Genomic DNA, 9,864 nt, shown 5'->3' on the forward strand with positions numbered 1-9,864 from the left:
ATATATATATATATATATATATATATATATATATATATATATATATATAAATATATATATATATATATATTTGTTTATTTATTTATTTATAATAAATCAATCAGAGAAAAATGAATTAAAAAAATACATTCTTATTCATGTATTAATCGGAAGGACAAATAAATAAATAAATAAATAAATAAATGCATTTGTATAAATATATAAACCAAATGCAGCTGGCAGTAAACTTAAAGAAAAACAAATACATTTAAATAAGAAAAGTTTATTAGACTGACATCAAACAAACAAACGAACGAACAAATACACTGAAATATACAAATGATGAACAAACAAAAAAACAAACAAACAAACAAACGAAGCAAGCAAACAAAAAAAATAAACGCAGGCGAAGAGAAAACAAAAACTTCAGTTTAATTGAATGATTAATCTAAATTAATTATTTAATTTAATTAAATAATTAATCTTTAGTTTAATTGAATTAAATATAATTTATTTTATTTTATTTTATTTTCTTTTGATCGTCACCTCGAATTTGTCTCTGTTTAATTTCGACTCTTTCTCCAGCAGGTCCGTCTTCAGTTCTTTTTCTCGTTGCAGCACCTAAACCAAAAAGCAAAATATTATTTAGTTTAATTATATTAATTTAATTTGTTACATTCAAATGCATTTGTTTTTTTTAAAACAGAAACAAACAAATATTGTATACAGTACGCATTTCTATAACAACACATTTTTTTTTGTTTTTTTGTTTTATATTTATTCTTACATCTGCCTTTTGTTTCATTTCTTCATATTTTGTTTTTAATTCATTTAAACTTTTTTCTTTTATCTCCGCCTCAGCCTCCAGCCGCGATAGTTGGCGCTCCAAAGCCATACGATTTTCCGTTGCCGCCTGCAAACAAAATAATATATATACGTATATATTTGTTTGTTTATCGATTTATATATTTTTTATTTATTTATCTATTTATTTATTTATTTAGTAGCAGTAACACGTTTATTATTTCCACTGCGCGACACTTGCGTCGGGCGTTCCATTGGCGCCAAAAGGAGAGATCCGCCGAAAAATAAAAAGCAGAGAAAACCAGGTAAATATATTTAACTTTTTGTTGAAATTTAATATGAATTTTTTTAATTTAAACAGTTATGGTGTATTGATGTGGTCGGTCTCTGACCTTCATTTCATTCTCTCTGTTTTCTTTTTCTTTCTGCATTTGTTTTTTTATTTCTTCCGCTTCGTTTTGAATTGCTTTTATTTTTTCTCCCCAGACTTTCTCGGCTCGCGTTTGAGCCGCCAGCTGTTCGCGGCTGAGCCGCTCCAGCAGATGGTCGATTTTCCTTTAAGCAACGCAAAAAGGAAAGAATATTAATTTAATAAATGTTTGAATATATAAACAATAAACATAAATAACACTGTGACGTCTCTTCTCTCCTTTTATACCAGCTTAAATAGATTTGACTGTGGCAGAAAAAATATACACGTTTCTGAACAACAACCGCAAATACACCAACCGCGACGTCTTGCACGGAGTTTATTTATATAATGCCGACACACCCAAAAACTAAATTATTTTACATATTTAAATCATAGACTGGTTTATAAGTAAAATATATTATAAATTGGTTTGTAAATATAAACACCAGGAGTAACAAAAGGCGGGTTTCACTCCGCTGTGCCCAGCAACGCGTCGATGTTGAATATCACTTTAATGAGAAACAGCACGAAAACAACAAGCAAGCAAATAAAGAACAGAAACAAATAGATGGATGAATAAATACAAACGAACATGAAAATAAATGAAGAAGTAAAAAGAAACAAACAGGTACACGGGTCCTTGCAAAAAACCAAAACACCGGCAAGTAGAATAACGCGTGGCGCAAACAAAACAGAAAAACAAAAAGAAACGCCGCAGCATTTGTTATATGAAACAGGGAAATGCCTTTAGCTGCATTTGTTTGTTTTATGTTTCTTATTCAAATGCTGCAACTGATATCAATCTGTTATGCTTTCGTTTCCTCCGTGTGCTGCTTCTTCATTAGCTTTACTTGTGCGTCTCTGCCTGCATTTCTTCTTTTATTCTTTCAGTTGCCTCCCGTATTGCCGTTTCTTTTTCTTTGTTCATTTGGATTGTTAGTTCATTCTCTTTGGCCTTTGCAGCGGCTTCTGTCTGCTGCATTTCTTGTAGATGTTTGTTTCGCTGCTGTTCCAGCTGCGACAGAAGCTGAGCCGTAACCTCCTTCAACCGCTGCTGCTCTTCCTCTCGTGCCTTCCTAAGCAAATAAGAAAACATCAATATATTTAAAGTCGACGATGCAACCGCTTGCACTACAGGGCAGAACGAAGGAAAAGAAGGAAAGGACGTCGAGCGATCAAGTTCTGCTGAGAAAATTGCACAACGCGAAGAAATCAGACAGAAAGCAAAATACTAATGACTCCAACATTTCTGCTGTTTACGCGATTTCGCCTTGCAGCCGCTTCTTCCCGTCGGATGCTTGCGCCTCCCATTTGGCGGTTTGTTGTTTGTGTTTTGCTGCCAAGGCATCTCGTTCTTTCTCGAGCTGAAATGAATCAATAAACAGAGAAAACAGACAAAGCGGATGAAACAGCACCAACACGAATTCAACAAATACAAAAGAGGGAATAACTGTCGATCGTTTTCCGTCTCTATTCCATTAGTTTAGTTCCAGTTGTTTACTCATCCCCATTGTTATTGTTTCTATTGCTTCTTGATTATGATTGTAACGTTATTATTGTTGTTCCCTTGCTTACTTCGGTTTCAAAGCTTTCCTTAAGAGCTCGTATTTCTTGTCTGTGTTGACTCCTCTCGACTTCGAACGCCTCCTCCATCTGCCTCTGCACAGCAGTCCTCTGCGCCACGAGTTCTTCCTCTAGTTGTTTTTTCATCTGAAAAGTTTGAGGAGCGAAACACCGCTGCAGAACTGTTTAAATAAATGGAAAGACTTGCAGCGAACCGTATGTCACTCGCAACAATGCCAATTGAACAGAAACACCGAAAATGTTCTTAGTAGGCGGCCTACATCCTCTGGTATCCTCCGCAACTTTTCTTCTAGACATCGTTTTTCAGCGCGATGTTTATTTAGCAACCTCTGGATTTCGGGTTCCAAACCTTTTATTGTAATTTCTTTGATCTCCTGCGCCCGTTCACGTGTCCATGCTTCGCGACGGGCCTGAAAAACATGGGAGCATTTTCATCCTTAGAGGCAAAGAATGTCAGATCCAGCCGACTCCTTTTCTAGTGCGCTTCACAGTTGCCAAGAAATGAAATATGCGGCAGGTTCGTTTCCATGAAATTCACCTTTTCGCCGGAAAGCAAGGCTCGCCGTTGGCGTTCCAGTTCCCTGCCGTACTGCTTGTGCAATTCAGCAGTTTTCGCAGCAAATCTTCGTTCCAAATCACGCATTTCCTCTGCAAGCCTTTCATAGCGCGAGGCCATGTCTTTCTTTTCATCCTGCAGTTGGCTCAGCAGCTCCTGTTGCTTCCTGCATTGTTGTTCGTATTTTTCCTGCAGATACCGCCAAGCGGAGGGCCGCTGTTTGCCTTATGAAATATGCAGTATCAGAACAATGTGACAATTCATCGTAGAATATGGCCAGAAAATTCGTGAATGCTGTAGCATCAAGTTGCGCTGCAACGCGATCGTAGTTGAATGCTGACTATAATCCGTCCTGCCTTTGAGCAAAAATGCCGAAATGTGAATGGCGGCTCCAGTCTGTCTCACAGTTGTTCTGTTCAATTCTCCTTGCATCTGGTACTGTAGCTGTTTCCTCAATCGCTCTTCTTGAAGTTTCTCCCGTTCGCGAAGCTCCCGTAAGGTTTTAAGATTGTGCTCCTTGTCCTCAAGCTCGACCTCCAATGCTGAAATTTTGGACAAAAGACCTGCAGTACTAGTAGCATTACCAGGAGAGTTGGGTTTTTTCGGTCTCTGGCCAGCATAGTAGTGGGAATCTGACGCCGTTTGGTCGAGGAATGAGAAAAAGTCACGCATTCTCCCTTCGGACGGCACGTCTAGACAGTCCTCATCAGGACTGCATAACATTTCCCCATGTTCCGAGGTTTGTAGCATGCCTACTGGCTTAACCCCACATGCTGCCGCAGATACAGGTGTGTGGAGCGCCATGGTTCCTACGCAGACCAGGACGCATTTCGTCCTCCTGTGAGTGCCATAGCTAGCCTCCCGATATCTGAAATCGCATAGCTCATGTGATCACTAATAAGAGTCCGAAATTCTCCAGGTGAGTGGTTGGTATTTCATGAATCACACGCAGAAAGGATGGACCTAAACAAGCCCCAACAGGACCAACAGGACGGAGAGGCGCTCGCATCTGGTTCAATTGAACACAGAGACAGGTAAAATTAGTAATTCCCTAAAGAAGCTTTAATCCTAAAAATGCCACAAGACAATTCTGGAGGCCCCTCTGTTCAGGCGAATGCAGTTGAATACCCGAGTCACCTCGGCGGCGTGCTGCCGTGTGCTGGACAGTCGGATCGAAATCCTTAGTTTCAACCTACTCAGCTAGGTTCCAGATCTGCCTTTAATTGATAAATCGTTGTATATGGAGCACTGTTAGCTGAGTTATAAAGCTCGACGTCACCGGTTTCTGTGGTGACCCTGCATGGGCTGTGACGAAGGTGACCCGAAACTACAGGCGGGTACAAGGCACGAACTAATTCAGCCTGAACACGATTTCAGTCTAATATCAGAACTGGAATGAAATGTTTGACTGCCTAATTGTTGACCCTTTTTTTTGCATGGGTTCATGATTATACAAACACGACGTTCGCGATGGTTCACCCAAAAAAAACATTGAAGTCAGAAGACTCAAAATAGAGTAGTTTTGGCTCATGCGTCTGTGCAGCACAGGCCAGCGCCCCTCACTGGGGTCGCCGATCCGGCGGCGACGAGCGCGGTGCCGAGAGAAAGCTTGCGAGCAACATGGAATCCACCGTTGTAGAGCTCTAGCTTGTCTGGTGGAACAAAAAGTAGAAAAGATACATCATGACACAGTTGACAAAGTCAGCTTACTGCACAGATGATAGCCATCGGCACACGACTCGGCGGCTTCGTCTTTGCTGATGGGAGAATAAAAAACCGGAACATTCTATGAAGCAAGCTGTAATTGAACGCACTTGCAGTTGGTGCAGCCAATGTGAAGGAATGAGGGTTCAACACCACCTAGGGCTATTGAGGCCTCAGCTTGGATGTGATCACGACCAAGTGCCTGAGAATTACATTTTATTTCACTGAATAATGTCGCGGAGTGAAGACACAACTTACGTATGAGAACATGCGGAACTCGTCGAGAAGCATTGGCATGTCACAAACATTCTCTGCATAAGGGGCACCTCCAACGAAAAGAGGCAGGTCGTTGGTCTTTGTTGATCCTTCAGTGACGAGAGAAGAATCAAGGATTCCATCGACGTAGAGCCTCATGCGGTTTTGGTGACGGACAACTGCAAGGCCGGATACAATTGCTACTTTCCACACGCAGTAGTGAATTCAGTCTACTTACCACCAAGGTGATACCACTGATGGGGGCGAAGTCTTGAGTTGCTTTGCATCTCATTGCCAGCTGAACATTCGTATCATGAGTTTCACCCTTGGAGGGACGTTCTCTGTGTTAAAGCCCTACGTGCTGCACTGCCAGTGGTGCCGAGAACAACTTTGATGCGTCCATCCTATAAAACGCGTATTTTGGAGGCTCTATGACTCGCGCATAATAGGATATTCCTTACACGAGGGTTCACAAGGAGTGCTGGCGACGCTTCTTGAACATCTTCGCGCATGGTGCCCTTGTGCATTACGGGGCAGAACTGGTCGTGTAACTCATTTATTGACCTGTCAAGCAATTGTAATTTGCACGTTTCCACGTTGGGAGATTCTGTATTCTCACTAACCTCGACTTTGCATCCTCAAGGAGGTACACAAAGAACGTGTATGAGAAGTCAGCAGACTTGAAGCTCTCGGAGCTCGGTACATATACGTAATTGTTGCGGAACAAGCCAGAGCTCCCAACACCACCGATTCCAGCTGCTGCCATGACTTCTCCGGATCCGTGGTTCTTCTTGCCACTTGTGTCGAGAGGGCGAGATTCATCGAAGGTCAGATGAACCTCCATGCCTTAGAAGAACGCGAATAGGATAGGAAGTTACGCCGTGTAGCAAAAGCCAGCTTACCATATGGACGAGCATCAGGCATCAATATCTTCTCCGCATTGTGCAGGCACAGCGCAGTCTCGACGGCAACGTCGCAAACTGGGCTGTTGGCGGGCAATGGCTCAGCATTGGCGCCCAGCAGGGAGAAGCAGACGATGGGGATGAAGTGCCTCATGGTTACTTGGAATAGATAGAAATACCACAGGCAGATGGCTTAAATGTTTTCCCAAATACGAGAAATTGCGACAACACTAACTCATCTGCTTCGCTGGTGATCAAGGTTGACCGTATATACACCTGAACTCAGCGTCGTTTCACGCAGCTGTCTCGCCAGTGTAGTGCCAGCGAACGTGCGGCCCACCGTCACTTTTCGTTAGTACTGATAAGTTTTGCTTGACTGTATATGACTTATGCACGTTGGTTTCGTGAAGATCTGGCACATGCAATATTGGTTTCTCAAAGGATCTATCACTCGGAGAACTTTCAAGTTGGAAATGCCGTCACTGTATCAATCCTTCCAGCAAATTACAAGCGAAAGCACTCGACAGTCACAATGATTCATATCATATAGTTTAACACGTGGAATTATTTTTTCATAGACCAAATGACACGAGACAAAACGAATACGTAGCGGAGGAAGCAAGTGTAACGTCCTCGCAGCGGTTATTTGATGTTCCACAGAATTAGCCGCCCCCGAGACTAAACCAACTCCCCAAAACGGATGCCTCTTCAAAAAAGCTACATTTTAAATTCATAATGAAAAGACCACGAATATGTTCAGAGCGAGCAACTTCCACTTGACACAAGCATGACTCCCCTGTCGGCACACCACTCAGTCGGTCGAGGAGGGCAGGCTGAAAAGCTAGCTGGTTGTTTCCAAGTTCTACCGGCTTGCGACATAGAGGAATTGGTTCTTGACACTTTGAAAACTGTGCGCTGAACTGGCACATTCACAGATAATTTCGAGGCAGCTGCCTCAACCAAGACCCTCCCCGGTTAATGTGACTCAGCGGTGGCTCCCACCTCTCTAGCCTCTCTAAACACCAACGTCTTTTTCTTAACTGTCTATCTAAGCATATTCAAATAAGCGTACCCATATCCACTCTCTAGTTCACCTATAAGAGCTAGGGCTCCGTCGTTGGCTGTGGCTCGCCACCACCCCCACCGCTCCGGGTGGGGCTCGGCGAACAGTGAAACCTTCAAGGGGAAGGATTCTCCAGTGTTCTGTGTCTAGCGTTACATTTCACTTTCGTAAGCCAGTCTGCTTCTCCTATGCACGCTGAATTTAGGTTTTCTGTGACTTTTTCCGACGCCACCGCATTCCCCCGGGCATGCTCGAGGATCTGGAAGGACATCACCAACACGGTTAAAGTGACAGCGTCTAGACTTTAGCAGGATTCCATCATGCGGTAATCTTCGTAGCAAACGAAGGGGCTGCAGGGAGCACAGCTAGTAGCGTGGATTCCGTTGCCTCGAGCCTGCATCGCTCATCAGCTGTCGCCGGCCCCCAGTCGGTATCATGCCAACAGCTGTCTGGGGGTAAATCGCAGCAGCGTTGCATTGTAAGTGCACCATGAGGTAGTAGCTTGTCTTTGTTGACTCCAGGGCGCACTAGCTTATCGTTTATAGAGAACCAAAACTTCCTGTGTGATGCTTGCTGTTCCTAACCGGGGAAGCTGAACAGTTGGTAAGAATGGGTCCTCCTCCGGTGGCGAGGCAATCAGCAGCAAACGATGCATTGCATTCGGTTGGTGCTTCTCCTGATGCGGCTTCTCCACCGTCTACGCAGTCATCGACCGGTGGTGCAGCTGCACCCCGTGTGAAGGCAGAGGCGGCTCAAGCGCCTCCGCAGACAGCCCCTTCTGAGCCTGCGACAAGTGATGATTTTCACTTGATGTGGAGCGAACTTGAAGCTTATTTGACGAAACGTTTCTCTGGGGGCCCGCAGAGTTTGGTTTCTTTGAGGCGTGTGTTGGAGCACGTGAAGCGGCAGCGTCTGCGGGTTGAAGAGTTGGCCTTCCTCATAGGAAACTCCTTCCCCGACGCGCCGGATGTTTCGCTTTGCATGTCGTTGTTTCTCCCCGACAGAACTTTGATTCACGCGGGGAACCCAGCAGCAGCGATGTGTATTCTGATTCAGAATATGGCGCCCGATAAGTACGCTATATTCAACAGCATTTTGAAAAGTTGTATGGCGCAGAAGACGCAGCGTGGCAGCCGAGATATTCTGCTTCACCGCATGCAGCTTCTATTCAGGGGCCATCCTCTTGTTATCCGTGCAATTCGTAAACTTCTCGTTCAGCAGTTCTGCATTGAGAAAAACGGCGGAGTCATCCGCAAAAACCAGGCGCTGGAGTTGGCCAAGCCCTTCGACGACGAGCCCGTCCAGGTGAGGGTTTTTCTTTCTGCTTACCGCTGCCTCTAGTCTCGCTAAACAGCTTATATATATCTATATATATTTACACCTCCTCGCTGCTATCCGGATCGCTCGTCCAGGGTTTAGGGTTTGGTGTTTAGCTTGGGTGTTTCCCTTTCTGTGTGCAGGTTCACTCTGTGTTTCGTTTGGCGTATCAAGTCGGTCTATCTGGGGGCTGTGCAGAGCGGGCTCGAGTTCTGGCATCGAATGTTTTACATTTGGTGCGGATGCTGCTGTCGCGGCGACTGGCGTTTTCTTCTTTCAGCGACGAAGTCGACCGCATCTTCGCCTCCTTTCCTTCTTGGTTTCACGTTGCTGGAGACATCAAGCAGCTCATCTTAACCGTATCCAAACGTGACCAACAAACCAGCAAAGAAATCGAGCGCTTAGTCAAACTCCTCGCAGCAAGAAACCGTAAGAAACCTTACACATTCAAACCCGCACGCATACATACTCTACACACATACGCACATGCCCCCGTGCAACAACAAATAAACAAATAGACAATAAAGCGAGAATTATACAACAAACAGCAGCAGAAGAAGGGATGCTTTTTGCCACTCAATCTGCTCCTTCATCGGTTTCTGCTCAATAGACGATTCGTGCAGCTTCGTGCGTGATGTGTGTGTGTGTGTGTGTNCTCCTTCATCGGTTTCTGCTCAATAGACGATTCGTGCAGCTTCGTGCGTGATGTGTGTGTGTGTGTGTGTGTTTGCTTGGTTTGGTTGTTTTTGGTTTTCTTTGAACGTGTTGAGTGGTATTTAACGCGTTGTTTCTGCTGTGTTTGTATCTGGTTGTTTGTTTGTTTTGCTTTCCTTTCTTTTTTTTTTTGTTTCAGCTGCCGCTTGCTGCGACCGCCGCGTTGGCCTGTTGCATTTATGCGATTTGTTTTTGCACGGAGTATCGACTCAGTCTTTGTCTCTTCGGATTGAAATTGATCATCTTATTTCTCGTTTTATAAACAAAGATATCTCTGCTTCTCTCGCGCTGCAACGCATCGCCGCTCTCCTGCGGCGTCACCCCGACTCTGCTGAGAAGCTGGGGGTCCTCATCCGGCTGTTTAAGGATATTCACGCGAATACGACGAGAAACGATGCAGTAAACACAACAACACAATCAAATACTGCAACAAATTCAACACAAGAAACCACAAATTCAACAAATACAGCAGCCAGTGCAACAAGCACAACAGGAGAAACAACAACTGCAACGGATACAAATATCCCTGCAAGCACAGCAAGTGAAACAACAAACACAGAAAACGCTATGGAGA

The 9,864-nt window shown here is 44.2% G+C and overlaps 2 protein-coding genes across 2 annotated transcripts in view; one reads left to right on the top strand and one right to left on the bottom strand.

Moving 5' to 3' along the window:
• Positions 1 to 2,042: 2,042 nt before the first annotated feature.
• On the bottom strand, positions 2,043 to 6,350 carry EMH_0007810 (uncharacterized protein; the record flags this gene model as incomplete). The annotated part of the gene is made up of 10 exons (XM_013498137.1): positions 2,043 to 2,271; positions 2,456 to 2,559; positions 2,771 to 2,905; positions 3,318 to 3,524; positions 3,741 to 4,203; positions 5,150 to 5,241; positions 5,298 to 5,473; positions 5,653 to 5,698; positions 5,914 to 6,140; positions 6,197 to 6,350. 10 exons carry the CDS (start codon positions 6,348 to 6,350, stop codon positions 2,043 to 2,045), a joined length of 1,833 nt encoding a protein of 610 aa, XP_013353591.1.
• Positions 6,351 to 7,868: 1,518 nt separating this feature from the next.
• EMH_0007820 (histone deacetylase interacting domain-containing protein, putative) overlaps positions 7,869 to 9,864 on the top strand; it is a gene marked incomplete at both ends in the record, with an annotated part of 3,559 nt that continues 1,563 nt past the window's right edge. The window contains 3 exons of the mRNA XM_013498138.1: positions 7,869 to 8,564; positions 8,720 to 9,005; positions 9,430 to 9,831. Of these exons, the coding sequence (XP_013353592.1) occupies positions 7,869 to 8,564; positions 8,720 to 9,005; positions 9,430 to 9,831 (1,384 nt within the window). The remainder of the gene's footprint in view (positions 8,565 to 8,719; positions 9,006 to 9,429; positions 9,832 to 9,864) is intronic.

Source organism: Eimeria mitis, genomic scaffold (genome assembly GCF_000499745.2).
Source record: "Eimeria mitis Houghton genomic scaffold, Emh_scaff321, whole genome shotgun sequence".
NCBI classification, from domain to species: domain Eukaryota; phylum Apicomplexa; class Conoidasida; order Eucoccidiorida; family Eimeriidae; genus Eimeria; species Eimeria mitis.